Consider the following 24724-nt stretch of genomic DNA (forward strand, 5'->3'; position numbering starts at 1 on the left):
TGCAAAGATCCAGAGTTAAAGTCTCTGTTCAGTGAAATTACCCATACATAATTCTTGCATCTGAAGAAAAGGTGTCATGAAGATGATTTTTGTCAAAAGTTAGCAAAGCTAATTGTTAAATTTCTACAAAATAACTGAGAAATGGCTGATAGGAACTCCTCTAACATTCCTCTCTGCAAAACAGATCAATGACTTTGCCAGCTTAATCATAGCATGTCTAGCACTAGCATCCAGAGAACACTCACCACATTTTCTTGAACTTGGCAGTTTGACACAGAAATACTGATGGATATATCCCCTGGGGAAGAAAGCAAAATATACTTTAGATTGCTGTGCTTTTAGTTCGAACATGTAGTAATAGAAAATGACATTCACATTACATCAATATCTACTGACAGCTCTAGAAATTGTACCAATTAGGTCAGCTTGTTCATCTACCAGCTAATATAAAATTACACCAGCCCACAAACACGTGACTCGAACAACAGTTTTGCGGTGTATGGAAAAAACAGAATTATACATTTCATTATTAATTTTTTAATACTGGATTCTCATCATTCCCATTTATAAGCTCCTTATTGCTTTTTTCCATTTTATTTTGAGGCTTTGTACCTCAGTCAAGTAACAACTGCAACTAGAGTAAACTGGTTTTATTTAGGTGATTTAATTATAATTTTTATTTACAGAGTCATCTACAATGTACTTGATGCTATTCTGAGGAAGGCAAATACACATTCAAATTAGACTGCATACTGTTACAAATAATACACATTTCAACTGGCTTAACAGACATTATTAAAACATATAATGGAAACAAAGTCTTGCACTTGTGCTTTAATAAAACAAACAGCAGATCGAACCTCTACCAATTCAGAGCTTAGGATGTTGTCATAAGCATTTCGAACTGCAAACCTGAGGGGTTCAGTAAAAGTTGAGAATATACCTACTGCTAACTGTACTACACAAAGAGAACACTTTGGGGAGGAAAGAATGCTTCTTTGGAGCATTGCCACTTCTGTCTCCTATTTCTACCTAGAATTCTGTTCTTGTGGACTTTCATTTTCTTAGTAAAAATTTCAGCCTTATCAAAACCAGTGTCCCCTACTAGTAATCCTTTTTTACACACCAAAGGCACTTACTACTACCCATGAGCTCTAATCCCGTTGCAGTAAGTAACATGAGTAACTTCTGCTTCATGAGGCTTATTCCCTTTCCTTAGGAAGACTGTTTTTGGAATGGAATGTTTCAGTTACCTAGAGGCTTTTCATCATTGACAATTTGTTTTCAAATGTATGTACTGCTGTGTTTACATGAAAAAAAGCATGGACAAAGACATAGCGAAGTCTTACTTTGAGCAAAAGACAGAAGTTTGTTATCATTCTCACTCTCTACAGGAAATTGTTCTAAAGGTCTCAGACAACCTTAATTTTTGCACATATAACCCAAAAATAACTACTAACTTGCAAAAACATTTTTCAAACTTCCCAAGAGGAAGAGAAGACAGCTGTCATGCCCAGCCCAGCATTTCAGGTGATTTGTTTAGCTATGCTGTGCTCAAACCAGGGCCACTAGGCAACTAGTCTGATGGAAATGACATACAGAATTTGACACTTTTTTACGCAAGATGCCAGTAGAGAAAGCAAAGAACATTTGCTGATCTTGTCTGATACGTGAGCTGTTGTGCCTGGAGATGCAAAGCCACAGGCTGTCGTATTACTTGGTTTCTGAAGGGCTTGTGGTCTCATTAGCATTTTATGCTGCACTAATAGCATCCAGATGTCAAGTGCTAAAGTGGGTGTATGTTGCAACAAAAGATCTAGTCCAAATTGTGCAGACATATCCAAATTCACTTTACACTGACTAGGCTGAGTAGAAGTAACAGAGCAGCCACAGCAGCACATGCCTACTAGTGAGGAATTGTTTGCTCTGTGCTACTTTATTATCAGTACTCAAGCTAGATTTAAACAAGTTTCATTGTTTGGTTTACATAAACTGTCAACTTTGCTACAGAATCACACAAAGGTATGTAAATTGGAGGCAATGGTAAACTCAGTCCTTTTGTTCCTGGATATCACACAAGCCTTGTGCTTAGAATAGCTTTCTTCACACTAGAGCTCTTTTCATCTCAGCATGGGACAATATTTCAGGCAGTTGTACAGCCAAATGTGAGGAAAGGGACCATGTCATCTATGCTGCAGTGACCTAAAGGGTAAAGAGCTGCTTCTGCAGATAGTTAGAAATAAAAATTACAGTCGGGGAGAAAATCTATCAATTCCAAACTGGAGCTCAGAAAACTTAATCCCTCTGCACAAGGAGGCTGTTTCTCATATCAGCAATACAAATTTGGATGAGATGCTTTAATAATATCATAACTATTTGCTCACTAACAAATCCGGACCTTGTATTAATACAGATGTCCTACTATAAACCAAAAACACATGGATGAGAAACTGTGGTGTATAAAAAAATATGTAGACAAGTAATGAGCCATGACAGGATAGCCTTTACCAACTGTGCAATACCTCCTTTCAATGTGTGCAGAAGACTGAGCAATGTCATTTGTGATGTAACTTTACTTATCTGAAATGGAGGAAATGAATAAACTTACTGTGCAGGCTGGGTCCTGACCCAGTTGATGCCCCTTTAGGGATGACAGGCATCAGGGCATGCTGTATTGCCATCTCCCACATTCGTGCCACGTCAATGCCAATACCACTGCTGATAACACTGTTATTCAGCGGAACACTTGAGAGGTTTTCTATGTTTTCTCCAACATAATAGACTATATTTGCTGTGCTTATTTCAAAACAATGAGGATTGGCCCCTTGAGGCAGCAAAGTGAAAGTTTTTGCAGGTTCCAGAGACAAAATTTCAGACAATGGGATTTCCTAAAATGAAGAAAATATTTTACTTCCTGTGTATAGATTATCAACATATAAAACTAAAGCATGAACTTTATTTAAGTAATTGATGATATTAGCCATTACTTTTTACCACATGCTTCTTCCAGAAACAAAAAGGCTCTTGTAACCTGAAACTGGACACAGAGGACTGTTGATGGTAAAATACTAAAGGTTTCTTTCCAAGACCAAGTAGAACTCCAATTATTTAATTGAGTGTATCAAAGAGAGTAGTGAGGTTCCTTCAGAAAAAAAGCAAGATCATGAAGATATCAACAGAACTCCATTAGAAAATAAAACCCTGTTGACTTCCTGTATAAAAACTTTCCATTTCCACATGTATGTTACAGGTCCTTGCTAGCTGACATCTTTCTGATCAGAGACTTGCTTGTGAAAAGCAAAACACATATATGCAGACTAAATAATAAAAAAAAAACCATAGATAGAAGTTATACTACTAGTTTACTTTTAGTAAGTATCAATTTAGCAATTCAGTCCTTATATTCCTCTGGTATAAAAAGAGTTTGAAAAATATTCCTTACTTTATAATATTTGCTTCCAGTATCATTTTGAAAAAGTGTAATGCATTTGCTGTCCAGCCTCCAGTAGTGTCGCTTCCTCTGCAATGAAAAACAAGTGAAAAATAGTTCTAGCACTTTCCAAGTAAATTAATGAAATGTTCATTTCTCAAAAACACCACTGCCAAACTGTTTCACTTTAGTTTGAAGAGGTGTACTGTGAACAATAAAGATTCATTTGCTATTACAAGATTTTAATGAAGACTTTATAACTGAATTTAAGATTTATAGGGCCATGCTCTTTTCTTTCAGTAATAGCTCTGTTAAAACTGTACAAGTTTTAAAAATCCAAAATGTCTGCATTACACTCAGCACAATTTGCTACCAGTATGCTCCTAAAATAATTAAAATTTCTTTTTGTATCACTTGTAACAGCCCAGTTTGCTTTTCGAAGGTCACATACTAAAGGCTTTATTTCTGTTTTAGCAAGTTGGAAAGAAAATAACTTTTTTCTATGCTAAATCTACTTTACAAAAGTCTCAAGTCAACTAGCAGTAAGGTATCTGGGAGACTGCAGCTGAAAGGTAAAAGCTACTTTACAGAACTCCTAATGTGTTAACATTATGTTTTACTTCCTTCAGAATGCCTTTACATTTGGCTTCCTATAATGCAACAGACATATTCAAATGTTTTTTGTATGTTTTAACTGTATCCTGTTCTTATAAGCAGTGCCAGTCGTTAGTTATGACAAGAGTCGGGACCTTAGGAATCATGAAAGTGCAAAAAATGCCTCACATGAGTGACTGCAAATTAACAAAGTATTGTTAGAATTTGATTCTGTGCTGTCATGTAAGACAGGTCTTAACATTTCTTACCAGTGTGTCCTTGCTTGTATAGTGAACCATCCAACCCTCCTTCATTACTGTGCTACTTCTCCTTTTTGTGTGCTTCACAGACTGTACGATTCTCATTAATGGAATATTGTTGCTGGTTGAAGGGCTTAAGAATAAATCATTAAAGGCTTTTAAAAAGAATAAAACTTTGGACAAAATGAAAAAAACTCTTTTAAAACAGAATATATATACACACACACACACACACACAATATCCACATTTATTTTTATAATTGCTAGCAGACCAGGACTGCACACTATTTTGCTTTGCCATTCCAAATATTATGAAAATGAAATATTATGAAGAAAAAAGATTGCAATGCCACATCATGAGAATGTCAGAGACCTTATGAAGGCTTACACACATTCTTCCAAAAATATTCCTCAGGATGAGCTCAGAAAATGGGCAAATGATTAGAGTCTCAGCTAGGCTATGGGAGCCATACCTCAAGCCTGTGCTATGTATGATTCAGATCAGTACTTGATCTTGAATCTCTCATAACCTAAGTAAACACTGTCCATCAGATTACTGTCCTGTGATTTTCCTTGGGTTCAAACACACAATGGAGTGATGGCAATTTACAGAGTAGAAAACATGTCAGCTGCCCAGCTGCACATGCCCTGACCGGGTACAGCAGAGAATCTGCTGGAACCTCTCAGAAAAAGAAGTTTAAGCTAACACATTTTACCCATAAAGACTTAGAGTGAAACCCTACTGCCTTGCCCTGTGGGGTACGCACAGTGCAACTTTCCCCCACTCAGCTGACACACAGTAAGTCGGGGAGGCAGGGGAATGTGACAGTATGCCTGACAGCACTGTCAGACAAAAACTGGTAGTAACCAGATGCAACAAAGCCCATCTTCCTTGCTGTTAGAGTTAACAATTCCTAAAGCAGGTTCTGTGTAGTGGAATATGGACTCAATCTACTTCAATCCTAAACATGAATGATTAGTTATTTCTGGCAAAACTTTAAACAGTGATGATGTGTTGTATGTGAATACACAGCACACAAAGAGCTCACGTATTCTGCCCTGCTAGCAAAGTTATCAGTGCAACAACTCCAACAAAAAAAGGTTGAAACTGCTCAGGAAAAGAATAACATGTTAAGTTTCCACAGTTGTTGTGACTGTGGATGTCTGCAGATGGCCCTGCTTCACTGTAATGCGTCCTGGAAATAAGAAATGTATTATGAATTGGTAGTTTCCCATCAAAATGCAAAAAGTGTGCTGTCTTAAAGTGTCATTAAGTCTGTAGCATACAGTTAACATCTCTTTTTTGCCTAAAAATGATCAAACTATCTGCAGTTCCTATTTAACTATTCTTGTCTGTACTGACAAAAGGTTTACTTTTTATTTGTCTTTTATAGATCACTTAAAAATATCCATGCATATGGAAACTACCCTTAGAAATAACCGAGGGAAGGTATTACTGGAAATACAGGAATGTCCCTCAAATAGTAAAACATGTTCCTTAATTATGAATTTTTATTAGTGTAACTGGGCATTTTTATTTTGAAAACCTGCAATGCTGTCCATTTAATACAACTTGGATGTTTAAAATGTTCTATGACATTGGTTTTGGGATATACGCACAGGCTTACATCCCAATACTACAAGATGTGTACAAATCATGTCTATACAGATAAATATGACAGTAGTTCACCGCTGCAGGAAGTAAAACTGCATATTGTTGAAATGGATTGCTTTCTATTAGTGCAACAGGTGTATGATAGTAACAAAGAATTAAGGAGAACATGTTACTAAAAGAGACTCCCAGTAAGCAAACTAAAAGAGGCAATTTCAGGTCAAACGGATCTGTGAAAGAAAAATATTCTTTAATTCTTAAAGGTATAGATCCCTTGCATCAAGGAAATTACAGATGAAATTCCCTGACAATGAATAATCCCAACTTTTTCCCTACTATTCAGACAGTTCCAGTAACTGAATAATGCTTTCTTCTATTCAGACATTTCTGAGGAATGTTGCACAACTCAGTTCCTATTTTCCCTCCTGAGAAATCATTTCAAAGCACTAATCTAATTTGTAACTTGCTTCAAATTACTTCTTCAAGTTTGTCAAACTTTCCTTTTTTCTAAAGGCATCTAAAAATCCAAACAAACAATTCATCTAGATTTGATATACCACAGCCACTTACATAATTTTTTTTTTGTTTCTTTAAATGACCAGGCACTGTGCTATTAATCAGGGGAAAGATGCTTTGGAAAATAAATAAGTAAAAAATAAATGAATAAATAATTTACTATCGTTCACGCACAAATGGTTTCACATCATTTTCATACGAGAACAGACCTGTAACAACTATTTGTCCATCAGTTTTCAAGTGCTACTTCACTATGACTATAATTTCCAAGCTTCTCTTAAATTACTAATGCATGTAATCAGTGAAGCAATCTCACTGAAATTTCAGAACCACCACATATCACCAGTACTCTCCAAGCCCATGTAGATTCCCGCTTGATCCCTAGACATAAAACTTACAAATAAACACAAAAGAAGATGGAAGGTTCATTCACTCCCCAGCTCACCTGATCATCCTGTTGGATTCATCGTGATCCAGATCAGCATCTTGCATTTCCCCGTTGTCACTATGGCATCCCGTCATGGACATCTCTGAATCGTGAGCCATAGATTCTTCCATGTCATCTATAAAACCACTGTTTCTTTCACTGTCATTGTCATCACTCCCTTCTTCCATGACCACATCAGACTCAGCCCCAGGACTAAGAAGATCTGCAATATAATTTCTCAAGTTATTATCTGAAAACATACAATACTCTGATCACAACGTCCTAGCGTATTTTAAGCTTCCGAAAAACTCAGGTTCTCTTTGGAACTCTATTGCCTGCATCTATCTCTACTCAGCACTCTGTGTACTGATGAAATGTGGCATTTAACCAGTCATGCAGAAAATCACTATAGAAAATTGAAAAAGCATCAAAGCAAAATTTTTTCAGAAATACAACTTTTTAATAAAAAATGCTAAAGTCAAAGCAGAATTTCTTATCCATGGACTTCTATCGAAGATTCTATATTCATGAGCTTTATTTCTGAGATCTTCTAGCAGATTTTCTATGCAGCTTAAATGTTTTATACTGGCTTGATGGTTGTTGACAGGCTCCAGCTGCAAAATGATGCTAGAAGTATTTCAAAACTAAAAATTTTGTAATATGATGATATGACAGCGAACTACTGAAATAACTCCCAAGACAACTACTTATTTGAACTATATGTTCCTTTGCACCAGGGTTTTCTGTGAAGCCTACACAAAATGGCTCAGTAATCAATACTACTGAAATAACACTCCCTGCCTTTAGAAAAGAAATATTAAATAAGCATCAAAATCAAAGCATTGCTGCTTTGTATCTGGAATACAAAAAGGAACAGAAAAAAAACCTATTTACTGAAGGATTTATATTACAAAGAACCAAACAAACGTCCCCCCAAAAAACCCTCAAAATAACAAAGCCATTTTGTTGAAACTCCACCTGTTCCTACACAGGCTGTGATCTAACAAGTCAAAATCATCAGTCCAGTCAGAGAGTAAAGACAGCATTAGTTTTTCTGGGACGTTGTGGTGTTTCAGAAATTTGAAGTAAGGTTAAAAATCACATGGAACGCATCAAATAGTTTCCCCTAGAAACTTTTGCCTAATTGAGTAGAGGAAGGTTCTTGACAGTCAATGTAGGCAATGTCCCATAAGTAAAAAGCGCATTGAATTAGTTGACAGCAAAATCTTTGGAATTGATGGCATTTCACTGAAACTGGAAGTGCACAGCTGGAAGGTTTGTTTCCATATACAGTAGTCTTAAGATATTTGGATATAAATTACTGATGTGTGATTAAGAGACACATTATATTTCATCACTAGCAGAACCAGTCATTCAGTCATTCAGTGCAAGGTTCTCTCTTTGCTATTCCTACAACACTTTTAAAATCTCTATTTTTAATAAACATACAATGAGTTAAATAACTCCCTATATTTAGTATATAATGTGTTTACTAATGGCACCATACTTGGAATTTTATTGCTTCAGTTCTTCCTTCACTTACTATTTTGGGGAAGATTTATCACACAGCAGATGGACAGTGACAGATACTGTTTTTATTTATTAAGTTTGAAAATAATGTGGACCAAATTACTGTGAAAATAGAAATGTGATACAGGATGAAACTGCCTTTGATAATCCCCAGAACCCTGTATCAGTCATTTAGGACACACAATCCTGCAGATACATACTACGGATATTATTTGGTGTATAAAAGCCAAATTCTATAAATGAGAGCTTCAAGGAGTATACTTGGAGTAAGCCTAAAGTACGTGTTCTCACCCCAAGTGACTGTGCACAAGCTTTCCTCAAACTATCACTTCTCATCAGCCCAGCATCAGGTTCATGTGTAGGAGGTTAAGTCCAAACAAAAGGAGTGTGTTGTTTGTGAAGCAAAGGTGGGAAGAGGGCAGAGAGGGTGTGTTGGAGGCATGAAATACAGCTGCCTCAGGTGGAAAGAGGGAACTTGGAGGAGTAATTCAGAAACAAATGAAAATTTTGTTCACTTAGTCCAGCTGTGCAGAAATAAAGTTTACCTTCCTTTCTGTCTTCTTATAGCACTTTAGATCAACCATTCATCTCTAAAACCGCATTTATGCAGGAGAAAATTATCATTTATAAACAGACTTTGTTACTTTCTCTGACCGCAAATCTCAGGGAAACTCTACACTGTTATCAATGGAATTAACATATTTTTTTTAGCATATTTAGTTCTTGGATTTGAAAATCAAGCCACAAACTTCCATAAGCCTCATTACTTGCACTCCTGAAGAAACAGTTGTGTTGTGGGATGGTTAATGTTTAAATGAGGTATAATGGTGAAAGATTTAAAAAAATAAAAAATAATAGTGACTCCAAGAGTCCAGTGTGAGGTGCATCAGAGAGGACATGCAGTAGGAGTACATCAACTTTCCAGAAAATCATGCACCTTATCACATTTCAAGTGGGATACTCAGTATCTGTAGCAATGTTGCCATTAAACACAAAAGCTTTGTAGTGATACAGTCACACTACTATGAAAAATACTATGAAAAATATTAATTAACATTCCTAATTTTGGAAATTCTTGGTATGTCTTCAATAAAGTAGATCACTTGCCTCATAAGGTAATACCTTATTAATCTCAGAAGCAGTTTAGGCTGACAACTTAACACAGTAATATGCATTAGAAACTGAACACTTCACCACACTTCTTCCCTTATCACATAGAAAAGTGACATTTTCAAGGCAATCAACAACTCATCTACAACCACCCTTTTTTTTCTCCAGTACCGTCTGTCGAGCCTACCCATACACCCCTATACTTAACATCAAACCAACAGCACATGCATGGGAAAATCAGCAGATAGTCAAGCCTTTATTTCTGGCAACAGATATGATTAGTTTTATGCCAACAGTGAGAGGTGGAATTTTTTCCTGGAGGGCATTCCCAGTTCTTCTAGGTATGCTTTTCCTTCTCAGGAAGATTATCCTTAACCACTTTTTTCCCCCCTCCTTAGATTAAAAGGCAATTTTGTGCTTCTATCTGACAGGTAAATGCCAACTTCTCACATGTGTGGCTTTTGGCTTTCCTCTGGCATTCTGCATTGAACAGGCTATCTGCATTCAACCCAGTTTTTTGCTGCTGACATTGCCTCTGTGGCAGGTCACAGTTTTACATTTCTCTTTTATTTAGCTGATGGTTTAAACAATGACAGGAACAACTGTTAAGACAACTTACCCCCATTAATGGCAACTTCCCCCAGGCAGTTATTTGGCACTTTAGGAGCACAGCGTTTGTGACAGTTGAACCTACAGTCTGTTAAGTAAACAATGGACACAGTAAGATTATTTTTCTGTGACACAATTATATTTTTTCCTGCTATCCAGCCTGGAGATGGCAAGCCCTATAATGTCATTAATACAAGTTACATCTCCAGAGAGAGTGCAGTAGCCTGGCTGCACACTGCCTGTCAGTGGAACGGACAGGATGAAGATTCTGGAAGCATGTTTCCCTCGGGGGAAAAAACAGCATTTCCAAGGATAGCTGGGTGGAGGCACTACTGCAGCCAAAGCATGTGCTCAACGCATCTAGGGGAGTGATGGGGAGACCCAACTGCTTGGCTACAAAGCCAGAGCTGCTTTTCCAGTGAAAGAAGCAGATTGGGCAGTAGTGTATCTGCAGCAGCTTATGAGACTGACTACATATCAAACACTGGTGACTGAAAATTGAAATAGGAGAACCCCAGCCAACAATTTTAAGTGAGAAAATATTTGTTCTTTACATCTCAAAGCAACTTCTAGACAGCTTGCAACTGAGGGTTCCTTCAATCCCTTCCCTGTTTTCCAGATATTTTTATTTCACTCTTCTTCTTTCATATGTGTAAGTAGCACTTCATTAGATGTCGTGTTAACTGTTTTCTTTTGGCTTATGAACACATTTAACTTAAACTAAGAGCTGTAACTTACTAACACACCTGGAAAACTCAGGAAGGAAAAAACAGGTTGTCTATATACTTGTAATTATTTAAGACTGATCCAAAAAACAACCAAGGTACAGTAGTGCCAAACTACAGGTTTGTTTTTTTTTTTTTAAATCAAGTTAATATTTGCTTAGGTCACCAGGATTCAAAATTAACTGAAACAGGTGATGCCCTTATAGAGATTTTGCTTTAGTTAAATTGAATCAGAATCACACCTTAAATTAAATGAATGCAGCTTTGAATTTCTGCAGGGTTCAAAGACGCAACACTAAGTATACTGATTAATTTTATGATAATTATTATTTATTTTATTGAAAGAAAGGCGATTTTAAGGATCTAATAGCCAACATTATCTAACACCATAGCATGAACAATACTTTGTATTTACAGGCACTCTAGCTGGCTAAGGTGAGCCAGCAATCTAGGCTACAATCCAAAGGGTCTGACTCAGTTCAGCACCTACAAAGGTACAACAGCATGGAGACTTCAGAGCACATTAGTCACACTGAAAAAAATTTGAGTTTAAATTCTCATGTAGCCAATCTTATTTTATTTCCATTACAACTTCCCCAAAACCTTGGACTGCTGGGACTCTAGCATATGCTTCAATTCACACATAAGACTTTTTAGATTGAAAACAATGAAGATAAGAACACAGTCCTTTGTGTTAACTACTAAGCTGTTAGCACAGGCTCACCTAGAGGCAAATACAAGATAATCTACACCTGAATGAAAAATGTAAGCTACTGCAGATACACCAAAGGGTAAGAATGAACAGCCATGCAGCCAGCTCCTGCAGAATACCAACAACTGTAATTTTGACTCCAGCTTAACCCAATGTAATTGTACATGTGCCTACACCTAGATAGTTTAGTGAGGAAATCATGAATAAGCCTACATAGTAACTACTCAAACACTAATTTAGTAATTTCATTATGATTAGCTTTTATGTTCCTAAAGGACATTTACTTACCTTTGCACTGCAAACCCTGTCTAAAAAGCCCTTTGAGAAGCTTCTTGCAGTACTGGCAAACCGTTGGACGTGTGTAAGAGTGGATGACAAAAGTGTGAGGCACTTTAACCTTAGACAGTAAAATCTTGTCTAGCTGAATAGGTCGTCCAATGTAAGACTGTGAATTTGACCTCTTCTCTCGCCCAGTGAATGATTCTGATGGTGTCTTTTGCTGTGAAATACATAAAAATAATTGTATTCATTTTTAAATATAAATATCATATTCATATAGTCAGTCACTTCAGGAACGCTAAGTCTTATGTCGTAAGAAGTCATGTAAGTGCCTTTAAGCACTAATACAACACGCCTCTCGGACTCCTTCTGAAAAATTTGAATGGTACTGAACAACAGCTTTGCCAACTACTATCATTCGTTTCACATTGTGACTGAAACAGGTTTTTATTCAAAGAATAAATGTTTTTTAATCAAAATGAAAATACTCAACAAAAATTTCTCAGAAAAGCATTTTGTATTCTGATAAAAACACAAGCCATTTTTACCTCTGTTATTTTCTGTTTTACATCAAATGCAACTTTGAAAGGCTGTATTTTTTGTATAAACATTCAGAAAATTATTACCTTATTCTATGTGTATGCAGGTTTTTTACAGAAAAAAAGATTAATATTTTCTATCCCCTTTATTTATAATATTTGCTATCACTAACCTTGCCACATTTAGATAATGCACAATTGATCACAATAGGTATTTAAATGCATATATATATAAATATGTATGAAGTGAGACACTCAGTAAGGTATGGAATCCAACGAAGAATTCCTGGAACAAAAGAGTTACCTTATTTTCTCTATTAAGTTCATTTAGATGTACAAATGGTAATTACCCCAGAAAACAACTCATCCAGAAAACAACTGCTTTCTCCTAATACTTGCCCTTGAGAAACAACCAAACTACACCAACAATTAACATGAAAAGGAGGAAAAAAGTGACAAGATGCAGCTTGATCATTTAAAACTCGACATCTTCTGACCATCATCTGCAAATAATCTGATAACTGAAGGCTAGAAAACAAGTCATTCACAATGAGCCTGCACTGTTCAAAAACTATAGCAGTTGAAACTTAAGATAGACCTAACATGAAAAACTGTTTAGTTTCAAACAAATAATGTTACAACTGAGAAGGTTGATTGGTTACTATTCTCTGGTCAACCAAATATAGAAATACATTTTTGTATTCTTCTGAGAATCTTGGAGTAAAGACGAATTTACAAGTCATTTTGATGACAGAAGAATCTAAGGAGTTCCAGCCTTTGCCTTCATAGTGTATGTGCCACAGGGAAAAAAAAAAGTTCAGATAGATTTCTTGCTGTGAAGATAAATTCTTTTGCTTATACTGTAGAACTGTCTCTCCAAAGAAGCATATAGATGCATTGTAAAAATGCAATCCTTTCAAATCAAGGAAAAATATGTAAAATACATTATATGAGCCAGGTACATATGGTCACCAAAAAGAAACTAGATTGAAACAACTATAAGAAAGCAACTGCCCTTTCTTTATCACAAATAATAGTGGAAAAAGTATGAGTACATACTCTGATACTATGTGTTTACTTCCTGAAGTTCAGATCTTCGCTCTGCAAAGCACTTATGCATATAAAAAAACATAAACAACAAACTAGTCTCAATTTAAGATTAAATTTATTCAATATTTGTTAGCTAGCAATAAAGTTTGCCTAATATTTCCACCACAGATTGTATTAAGTCTTATGAAATCAATATGAACAGGACTGTAAAAGGAAGGACAAAAGACCATCAGGACAGAAGAATTAGCCACATATATACTGCACAAACTGCACTGCTCAACTACTGTAAGCCACCTGGAAATTATACCCCTTAGTATTTGTGGACAGGGCAAAACTCACAAGTGGAGAGAGAAATAGCAATGTGGTCCTCTCAGTCTTATGCTTGTGTAGAACAGGAACAGCTTTGGCCAGACTGATAACTACATCATAGTCTTAGTTCAGTGGCTTACAATCTACAGTCTCAACCTTACCCTATGGTCAGATACGTTGTCTGTCTGCTCTTCAGTGCTCACAACAAGAAGTTTTACATGTGGCATACTACATTTTAATGAAAGTATTTTCCTTTTGAATAAAACAATTCTTTAATGGTTTGCCTTAATTCTAATCACTACCTGCAAGGCATTAGTCACAGTTCGCTATCTTCCTCTTGAATGTGGACATTGGTGGACTTTCAAATGTAATGACACTAGTCTCTTAAAACGTATTTTAACTGAAAAAGAGTAAGTATTTCTAAGGGAAAGAGTTCAATTGCTAGCTTTCATTATGTCACTGTAACAAAATAATATTTCAGTTTAGCATTCTTGACAATCTTACTTTTGTCTGCAGTACAAGTGATCCAAGTATCTCCTAATGCTATGATCTCTCTTAGAATCCTAACATATAATCTAAATTAAATCTATTTTCTATGATTAATCTTTGCCTTCATTTTCCAAATTATTGCTAAATCAAAAATTATTTTGGCAACTTAATACAGCTAAAAGCAAAGTCCAAAATACTTAATATCTAAGTGACTTTGTGCTTAAAGAATTTTAGAAGGTTGGTTTGGCCCAATTTTCCTCACCAAATGCCTTGCAGGTTTTAGAAACTTGCTAGGGTTGCTGAAATGTACTAAGACTAATCTTGGGCAGTTATATGATTAACAGAGGGAGATAGTCTTCACTACAGCTTTGGTTCTGACCTAGATGTCTGATCAAATCTCAGATGTGGTACAGTATAAGTGTGAGACAAATTTGCTATACTTTTTGCTTTTTCAGTTTGATGGCAAGTTTTTCGGTTTTAATGTGCTAGTATATGCTTCTGGTTGGACAAAAAGTGAATTCTAGATGCTTTACATGGAGTTGACCCTTTCTGAGATAACTCTGAAAATTCATCATACCACCAACCCTGATCAAATATTGAATTACCATTGATAAAGCTTTTGTCCTGTTAATAATTTTTTTTTAATTTATATTGGTCAATACACAGTTTTAATTTCTGAAATATTTACTTCAAGTCTCATTTCACATGGCTGCTGAGTCATGCTAGAGAACAGGCAATTAACTAAGTTTTGGCTAGTAATTTATAAGTGTTCTTTAGAGCTCAAGCAGTAAGGGATAATAAACAAAAGATAAAACACTAGAAGACCTACTGTAGGATGTCAGTCTTTAAGACTGGTTCCCACTTTAACGTTTTAACACAACTTTAATATTCAAACTGCTGCTTATATTTATGTTAACAATAACAAGCTCAATAACAAATAAACAGAACAATTTCACCACCTTCACTGGTAGGCCTAAACTCATTCCAATAAATTCTTTATAGGCAGTATCTGTCGGCTTTTTCTATTTCCAGTCCAATTTACAGAAAAAAGTATTTCAGTTTTTCTTTGGCATTCTGCAAGTGCTGGGCTGCCACACACCAGCAGCATAGCACACCATGTAACACACCAGCAATTCTTAATTTACAGTGCCTTCAGGCCAAGAGGTAAAGCTAAATTTCACCTTCTTCCATGCTAGGAGAAACAGCATTCATGGATCTGGTCTCACTCCTGCATGCCCAGGCCTGATAAAACTGACTCCACTCCCTACCCCTTCCAGCCGGAGACAATGTGCCCCTCTGCTCCTGCCCAGAGGTAGCAGGGAAAGGAAGGCTGGTGACAAAGAACTCATGGTGGCAGCAGTTTGAGCATCTTCCACATCCCTCTGACTACTGGCTGATTAGGAGGCATACCTCCTCCCCTTGTCAGATGAGCTTCTCCTCTCATAACCTCCAAAACTCCTGTCAATATCCCTCAACTCTTAACTTCCATCACTCCCAGCATCAGACAGATGCCACAATTTAAAGTCCCTGAAAGCAAAGAAAATCAGGAACTATCTTATTTTCACTGCAAAAGCAAGAATCTCTTCCAAAAAGCACCTTCCTCTTCAGCTGGTGTGCCTGGTTTGTTAGAAAGATGAGTTTTTCCTGGTAGTCAGCCAGACTACTGACTCAGCAAGTCTGGAAAGTTCCCAGGAAATGATTGCTTAACCAGATTACACCATGGAAACTAACAGCCTGCATGGCTCCAAATACTAAATAGTCCTTTAGAACAATCATCCCAGCAAGGTAATCTATACTTTAGCAGCTCAGAGTATGATTCTCCAAGTGACAACAAACAGCAAGAAACGTGCAGATACTTAACTGTCCAATCAAACCAAGGACACTGATCACATCCAGATACTTCAATTAAATTATGCGAGAATATCTAATAGAATCCAGTTTGCTGACACTTATTTTGAAAAAAAAAGTTTTGTTTTTTTAATTGCAAGAAGGAAGAGGTGCCGAGCTTTTTCCACACATAGGGCATTCCTCATGACTCTTATTTACCTGATGCCTTGCCCCTCCTTCTTGTCCAATCTCTTTGAATTTTTTGAATACTGAAGCTACCCATGTGAGTTCTGTGAGCTTTGTTGAAAGCTATTAGAGGACACAACAATTTGACCACATTAGCCAGAAGCATAAAATCATTGTACAGAACCCTGTCATGGCAGGAAGAAGACAGTCTCCCAAGGGTAAAAATAGCTGAGCAGACCTTTTCTACCTCGTCCAAATTCATTGCAAAACACAATTAAGAAACTGAAATAAATACCGATTCCCCTCAAATGGATTCAGCTGTTCTTATTACCTGGATGAGTCTGACTGTCTTCTAGTATCACATCTGTTCCTCCCAGGCACAGAAATCAAAGAAACTTAATGTAGATGCTGAACAGACTAGTGGGAAGCAATAAAAGCTGACTGCTTGGACACAGAGTTGGCCTCTTGGGAACAAAGACAAGGACCGACTCTGCAATTCAGCTGCATGGGCTAGTCTAAAACATAAAAGAGACTGCTGTTTGCCTGACTTTTTTTAAAAGATATTGACAGTCCCACTAAAAATGTCCCAGGGATTCTGACAAAACTTTACCAAAAAGCTTCATGTTCTACAAGAGTCAGAAAGCAACTACTTCCATTTTGACAATCACGCTTGCAGAAACACATTTAAGTCAGTAGCCTTCACTCAGAAGAGAACAGGCTACACAACCTATACTCTCCTAAATATATCATTTTTCAAAACTGTTCACAAAGAAGTGCTAACCTTTTACAGGCTCAGTATCTAAAAACTATTGCAACATTATTCCTGCGTTTTACATTGAGATATTCAATCAGAAAGAACACAGGTATTCCTACAACTTTAAAATATTTGCCTTAACAAAAGAACAAGTTATCATCAGCTAGGGTTTTTTATTTACTTGAATGACTGAGAAAAGTGACATATATTAAAAAAAAAACAAACATCAATAACTGTTTGCATGAAGTTTCATTTTCAGTGTTGAAGCAGACTTGTTGAAACATGCATTTCCTTCCTATATTAAAGGCAGAGGATAAAGCCTTAATATGTTCATACACAATTTCTTCACAGGAAGCTACTGGCAAATGAGGTGCTAGATATCTATGTTACCACAGGAACTCTATGTTTTTAATGCAATGCAAATGTTGACTTTCTTTGACAAATTAAACTATGTGACTGTAATTAAGTGAATTCAAGGAAACAAATCTTCAGTTAAATATACTGAAATACCACACTTAAACTGCAATCAACTGTGTTGTCTTTAGAGGCTTCTTGCACTCCTCTTTAAGTCAAGTGTATGATTTAATCTGACAAGCACCACAGTTAGATAGCTATGGTCTGAAAAACATTTCACTTTCACATATGTAAACACATGAAAGAACTGCCTTCAGTAGAAGCTGTTAATATTAAACTATCCACAGATGGAAATTATTATGTACGCTGCACTTCCACTCAGACATCAATACCAGCAGACAGTGGTTTGAATGCTCTGTCTGTAACCTGCCTTATTTTGGAAAGTAGCAAGAGAAGATTACTCGGTTGCAGCAGTCACTGTGTGACTATGTTGACTTGCCAAAATCAGGGAACTCCCAAAACAAAAGCCCTTTCTCGACAAAGGATTTGCTAGTACCAGCAGGCATAGTAGGACTCACATAGCACAAAGCTTTTTTCCAGCATCTTAGAGACACAATTTTTTTCAAAACTCTAAGGTTTAGTTTGATCTTCTATCATGTACTTCATAATTTTAAGTATATTGTACATATATATATTACATATATGTATATATGTAATTATAAAATTATTTTCATGTAAATATCTTGCACTATTAGAATGCCCACAGCAGAAGCCAGACTCAGCAGCTTGATTGTGCCTAATTGCACAGAGCTAATAAGAAAGGGAAAAAATTATACACATGATGATACAAAGGTATACCTTTGTACCACAGCCAAATGAGACAATACAATGATTCAATACAACACCCTTCAGGCAATCTTTGCACAATTCTGATTCATCCTATCATATGCAAATATTGCCTTTTTCCTCCTCCCCCCCCCCGCCCCGATGTCTGTATAAATGCATCCCAGCTGACACTGTTTAAATACCATCCTTACCAATTTAGGGATAATCAGCAGGTCTTTGGGCTTAGCCACAGACACTGGTTTGGAAAGTTCTGGCATTGGACAGAGGAGGTCTAGACAAATCTGCTTGGTGAGGCTTGTCTAAAAAGTAAGTCTGGAGGCAGTATGGTGTTTCCAATCCAGAAAAACAAGGAAAGCACCACTGAACGTGTCCAGGTGATACTAATGGAGACAAAAAACCTGCATTGATTTCCACTATTCCTCAAAACACAAATAGTGTGATCTTGTACCAATTTAGTGATCTTGAACCAATTCACAAGACCCGGAACAAACATGAATGATGTCTCAGAGATACTATAGGGAAGTAAAATGTGTGCTGCAGTGTTTGCCCGTTTTTGGTACTTTCAGTATGTGCAAACCCTTTCACTAGCACATAGAAATTACAAGAACTTAGCTCTGAGTGTATGTTTCCTTAGATGTACTACACACTCCTAAAGAACTCCTGTTGTTATAGTCTCAGAGCATCTACAAGTCCCCAGTTTAAGCCATCATGACTTAGATGAAGGATCATAAACTGACAACTATTATTACTGTATGTCTTTCCCAAAAACAAAACAGGTGATTTAAGAACAAGTGGCAACTACCTGAGGACAAAAATCCTCTTCTCTTCTAAGCTGAAGAGTGAAATACCCATAAAAACTCTCCATGGGATCACTAACAAGTAGTATTCAAAAACATCAGTAGACACAGCACATATGAAATTGCAGAATATGTACATCTTAAGTGGTTTACCATTTTCTCTTCTACCTATCTTCCTAGATATTTAAAAAGTATTAGGTGCATGATTGATGCAATTTTTAATGCTTTTCTAAATATACATCTTGTAACTTAAAATTATTGGCTTGATCATGTTTTATATCTTATCTAGTTGTACTGAACCTCTGAAACAATAATACTGGTGCAAATTAGATCAAAAAAGTGCCAATGTAGTTTGAATTAGTCACAAGAAATTCAGTCCTGCAGCATTTAGTGCTGGGCAGATAGTACCAGGACTACTGTTATTTTATGGCAAAGCCCAAAGTAAGCCATTCCAAATTTACTTTCTGTATCCTGAAGTCATTTAATTCAGGGTTCAGTTGAACTCTGAATATCATGGACATGCAATGCTTCAGGAAAAAAGGGAACTACATTTTAAATATGTTTTGTTGATCTGGTTTTGATTTTCAGAAAGTTTCAATATTTTAAACAATTGTAGAAAAGCAAGAAAACTAAAAAAAAAAAGCATAAAATACTTTGGAATTAATTTAAATTCCTATTTCAATATTTAACTTTCAGTGTCCGATTCACTGAGTTCTTGATTCTCAATTCTGTTCAGTGCATGACCCAAGATTCACCTGGTGGATCTGGCACTAAATCTATGTAAACGTTACTTAGGATTGGTTTACTCACAGCCTCTATTTTACCTTCTATTATTTTTAAATGAAATCTAGATTTTGGAGCAAATTCCAGGAGCACTACCCAAAACAGCATATGGGTTTTTATTAAATATACGAATACGCTGAAAACAAGTTCTCATTAAGGCAGAGAGGACTGTGCAGTGTACATCACTGGAGTATGGGAGAATAACTTGAGGGTGACAGAATAAAACATAACTATGAGTGGTATTAATTCATAGTTAACTCGAGTGCCTTCAAGAGAAAATATAATTTTGCCTCTGAGGATCTTCGGTCTAATGAACTCTACTTTAGCCATCAGAAAAGGACTTTATTTACAAGTGGTTTAAGGCATGAAGATGCTCTCAGCTGCAGCACCCCAGCACTTCTTTAACCCTTCCCTCAAGGGCCCTTTTTTTCCAGTTCAGTGATCTGGGGAGGCATACAAGGCTCTATAGGGACCGGCACTGGGAAAAGGAGACACTGTCTTCTGTAGGAGCGTGGGAAGAAAAGGCTTCTTAGAGTGGGTAGTTCTGAGTCACTGGAAACGACTCCTTATTTCAGTGGGGTAAGAGAAAAGGGCATCTGCATTAAGTGCTGGGTGCAAGGGAAGAAAGAGAAAATAGCCACCTACAACTCAAGACAATTCCCTCCTAGAGTCTACTGTGCTAGTTCTGCAGAATGACTCTTCTACATGTAGCTAAAAAGCCTCAAGACAGCTCTGCTTATAACCAATCTACAGAGGCAAGAAACCCGGTGCTTTGTATTGTCAGTGATACATAAATACTCCTTTTAACTAAAACTATTTACATTTTAAATTATTTAGCAAATAATAATTATAATTCTTCATTCTTCATCAAAAAGCAAAGATAATACGTAACATTCCTAAGCCCCATTCCTATTTTAAATGCAAAGCTCAGCTAGACTTTTTCTGAGAAATCACTTCTGATGTGTCCATAAAATGACCTTAATATATCAACATTCATTGCTTTTAAAAGAACAAAAAAAACCTTACCAAAATAATGGAAACATATATTTTAAAAAAATAGAAATAAAATTCTATTGTGTTACATAAATGTATTTTGAAGTAAAAACATAGATGGTTAACATATTTTCTTTTGACAAAAGAAACACAATTTTGTTTTTCCTCCAAATACCTTTTTTGCTTTTTTTTCATTACTGCCTTTAGTTGCTGCTAATTTAGGGTAATCCACCATCAGAGAGATTGGTAGATTCATCACTTTTCAGACAGCACATACTCAGAATAAAATTATCATAGATATTACAAAACCCCTGTTTTATATCTACCTGTTTGTATTGTTTATGGGTATCCTGTGGAACTGGAATTCTGGGGCATACTACAATAACAATGTATGTGTTTTAGGAAGACATAAAAACCTCATCCCTGGAAGTTTTCAATGGGGCTTTGAGCAACTGGTCTATTGAAAGGTGGTCCTGATCATGGTAGGTGAGTTGGAACAACACAGTCTTTAAGGTCCCTTCCAACCCAAACCATTCTATGATTCTATGAAATAAAGTTATTTCTTTCAAAGAGATAGATGTTTGGCCATGAAAAACTTCACTTCAGCATAACAAAGTATTCCTCAGTTTAACTATGTAGTATTTCCAAAATGGAAAACATTTGCAAAGCCTGTTCTTTTCCAGCTGCGCTTCAAATACATGCTGCAAGGGAAAGATGCCAACATTTCTTAGTTTTAAAAACTTGAAACATTAAAGACAAATCAAACTGCTTTAGAAAATCCATACTGAAAATCAAAGAGAACAACCTTTGACATGAAGTATCCAGTAAAAAAAAAACCACATTGTTTTCTCATTTAGACTTGATACTCTTTTTGTATAGAGCTGTAACTTATTTGTAGACTGTTCATGTTTATTTCCACAGAAATACAGAATGCCAGACTGTTTGGGGTTTTTTAAGTGCAACCGTAGCCTGAAAAAAAGAGCTACCGCAATAGTAGTATGGTATTAGAAGTTTAGTACTGGTGAGCACTTGAAGATCAGGTTTGTTCAGCTTAAAAATAAAATTTTTATTTTCTACATTACTGCAGCAAATTCCCAAGTCAAGTTCAAAAGTCAAGTTCAAATTTTCTTCCCATGTGTTACTACCAGTATAAAATAGGGCTTCAATCTAACCAATGACCTCCGTCATGCCTAAGAAGTGAAGAAGTCACTTCTGTTTTGAAATATTTTAATGTTAATTTTACTGTTTAGTAGAAGAATTATGATCCTCACTTTGGAATCTGGACTTTACTATTCTGATTTAATTCCTGCATTTTTCCACATTCATACTGATAATCTTAAAAGAGAATGTTGCTGATAGTATGATAGGGAGTAAATTCAGTACATACCTCATAGCCAGGGCTGACAGGAGACTGAGACAGGAAGTTGGAAAGAAGAAAAAACAGAACAAAGAAATAAGAGGGAGAAAAAGACAGAAAATGTTACTTTAGAAGCAAGCATGAATGTGGGATCATATTATACTCTCATTCTTTGTTATAGAATAGAATGCAGAAGAATTGCATTTGAGCTATGACATGTCAAATTCTGGGTTGCATTGTATCCTCCTAGTTCTACTTCATTTTTAGCATTTCTGTTGATGAGTTTCACGCTACTAAGTTAAGAATCAGAAATAGATACTGTCCAAATTTCAGATTTTTAAAGCTGTACTCAAATACAGTCCCCATTCAATTTTCAGCTCCAATGAAATACTTTATTGGCTATTGAAAACACTTATATCCAAACTGAAACTGTTTCTGTGTGTGATGGTTCCCTATGCAGGGCTAATTAAAGTACAAGTATGTTTTGCATGATTCCGCATTATCCTGTCTCAAAGATTTTTCAAATGACACAATTTCATATGATATGGCATAACTTATTCACTTTATAAGTGTCATTTTTCCAGAGGGTAGACTTACATGCTTAATTCAACATTGTGACCTAAAGTTGGTTCCTTTTAGGTGCACACAACATCAACAACAAAAAAAACCTCCTGAGTTTAATAATTACATCTATCAAAGATCTTCAGGAATTTCTTCTCTCTCCACTACTCTGTTTCCACGTGGTAATTAGGGGTGAAAATACATTTATTTTAGTCCTATTTAAAGAATTGACAGATATCTCATTGAATTCAATGCTCCTAAACAGAGCTTGTATTTTGTTAGCAGCGATTCAAGTGACACATCAATATTAATAAAGAATGATACAATTTTGTGAACGAAGACGATGTTTTTTCAGTATATTCACACAGACTGTAAAAAAATGAAACAAATTCCAAAGTGCAGGCTTTGATTGGTACCACTGTACAAACTGTCATAAAACTTATCTCAGAATTACTGCAGAAGAATGGAGTCCAAAGGACAGATCTGATACAGGAGAACTGACAAAGCTTATGTACATATAAAAAGAGCGGAAGGGGGGGAGGGAATTGAAATACATTCAACGCAAAAAAACCAAAAGAGAACAAAAGACATATAGAACCCATATGTGAGAGCATTTCTGAAAATCTGGTAAATGATACCATGATTTCATGAAATAAAAGTGAAATCAGAAAGCTATTTGATTTCTCTAGGCTAATGCCCATCCCTTTACCTACTGTAAATATATTTTCTTTGTGCACGAACACGTGTGCACATGTGTGATGTTCAGAATCATTAAAAGAGGTACACCAATGATTACAAGTCCTTAGAGAAGTATAGCCTGCAGTATAGATGAAACTTACTGTATATCTTCACTGGCAACTTAATGTTTGAAACCATTTTGCAATACATAGCTTTGCCAAACAAGTATTTCATATAAGAATGTATCAGCAAACAACACAGCCATATAATTAAACATGTTTGCAAATTGAAAATTTTTTGCTACGTTGTAACTGTACAGTGCAGTGAACATTTATAGACTGTATAGGAATACAATTTTTTAAGCAAAATTTCAGAAAAAAAAATCAGAATTAAGGCCAGCCTACATAAAAATTTTCTGTCTTGGCCTAAGCAATTTCTGAAACAACCTGCTGAGAACTATGATTAATCTGTAAACATTTGTTGCTGTAGTTTGCAGAACTTAAGCACCTTACTCATTTATGCAGCTTTTAAATTAAAAATACAGATTCATAATGTTAACCTTAATTTCCAAGTAGCTTTAGACTAATGATAATCAGTAGCATAAGTACATAATTATGGTTCGTAGATGGTACTGCATCTAACACCAGGTCTACATAATTTGCAATAGTGTCCTTTTAGTATGTCAAGTTTAATAAGTTTATTATTCTAATTGAGAGGAAAACATGATAATTGTTGTGTGTACTTATAAATCCTTTCCTCTCTTTTAAACCTTAAGGTTTTCAAAACTTTCACTTAGAAGTGGATTCATTTACACATTCTGTAAAATCTTAACTATTCAAGTATATTATGACCATCGGTGTTACAAAGAACAAACATGACGAAGATAAAAAATACTTATCATTGTCATTTACTCCAGTCAACATTTTGTTGCCAGATGAGTTGATTTCATAACAGAAAACTAATAAATTAATGCATATATAAGTATACCATATACTTACATGTGCCTGCATGTATACATCTACATATACATCTACACACACACACACACACACACACCCCTACATACATCGACCACAAAGACCTGTCTAAGGATCTAATGGAGATTTCTCCTACTTTTTTCTTCACACTCAGAAACATGCTAAATACAAAGGCTCCAACTAATTAACTATAGCCTTGGCTGTGACAGATACTCAGTTTGATACTGTGCTGTCTGGGTCACAGTGTTCTAATGAGGCAAACCTCTCCTATATAATAAAACAAGGGATATAATGGTCCAATACAGAAGAAACTCAACTTCTAGTTCCAGAGAAGACATTCTCCAAGATATAGCTACTCATGTTAGCACAGGTAACAGTTTCAGACCTCAAAAATAACCTAATTCTTGACAAAGGAGGAGA

General features: G+C 35.9%; 1 protein-coding gene across 2 annotated transcripts in view; it reads right to left on the bottom strand.

Moving 5' to 3' along the window:
• The window catches only part of PRKD1 (protein kinase D1), a 128634-nt gene that overhangs the window by 19995 nt on the left and 83915 nt on the right, over positions 1-24724 (bottom strand). Inside the window, exons 5-12 of one of the 2 annotated variants that reach the window (XM_027720495.2) lie at positions 22119-22142; positions 11814-12024; positions 10099-10176; positions 6858-7062; positions 4294-4417; positions 3443-3520; positions 2609-2888; positions 246-298 (exon numbers count right to left, since the gene is read on the bottom strand). In XM_027720495.2, coding sequence (XP_027576296.1) covers positions 246-298; positions 2609-2888; positions 3443-3520; positions 4294-4417; positions 6858-7062; positions 10099-10176; positions 11814-12024; positions 22119-22142 — 1053 coding nt within the window. The remainder of the gene's footprint in view (positions 1-245; positions 299-2608; positions 2889-3442; positions 3521-4293; positions 4418-6857; positions 7063-10098; positions 10177-11813; positions 12025-22118; positions 22143-24724) is intronic. The other variant, XM_027720506.2, reaches the window with a different exon arrangement.

This window comes from Pipra filicauda, unplaced genomic scaffold (assembly GCF_003945595.2).
Source record: "Pipra filicauda isolate LSUMZ 115617 unplaced genomic scaffold, ASM394559v2 scaffold11_size5308982_pilon, whole genome shotgun sequence".
Taxonomy (NCBI): Eukaryota; Metazoa; Chordata; class Aves; order Passeriformes; family Pipridae; genus Pipra; species Pipra filicauda.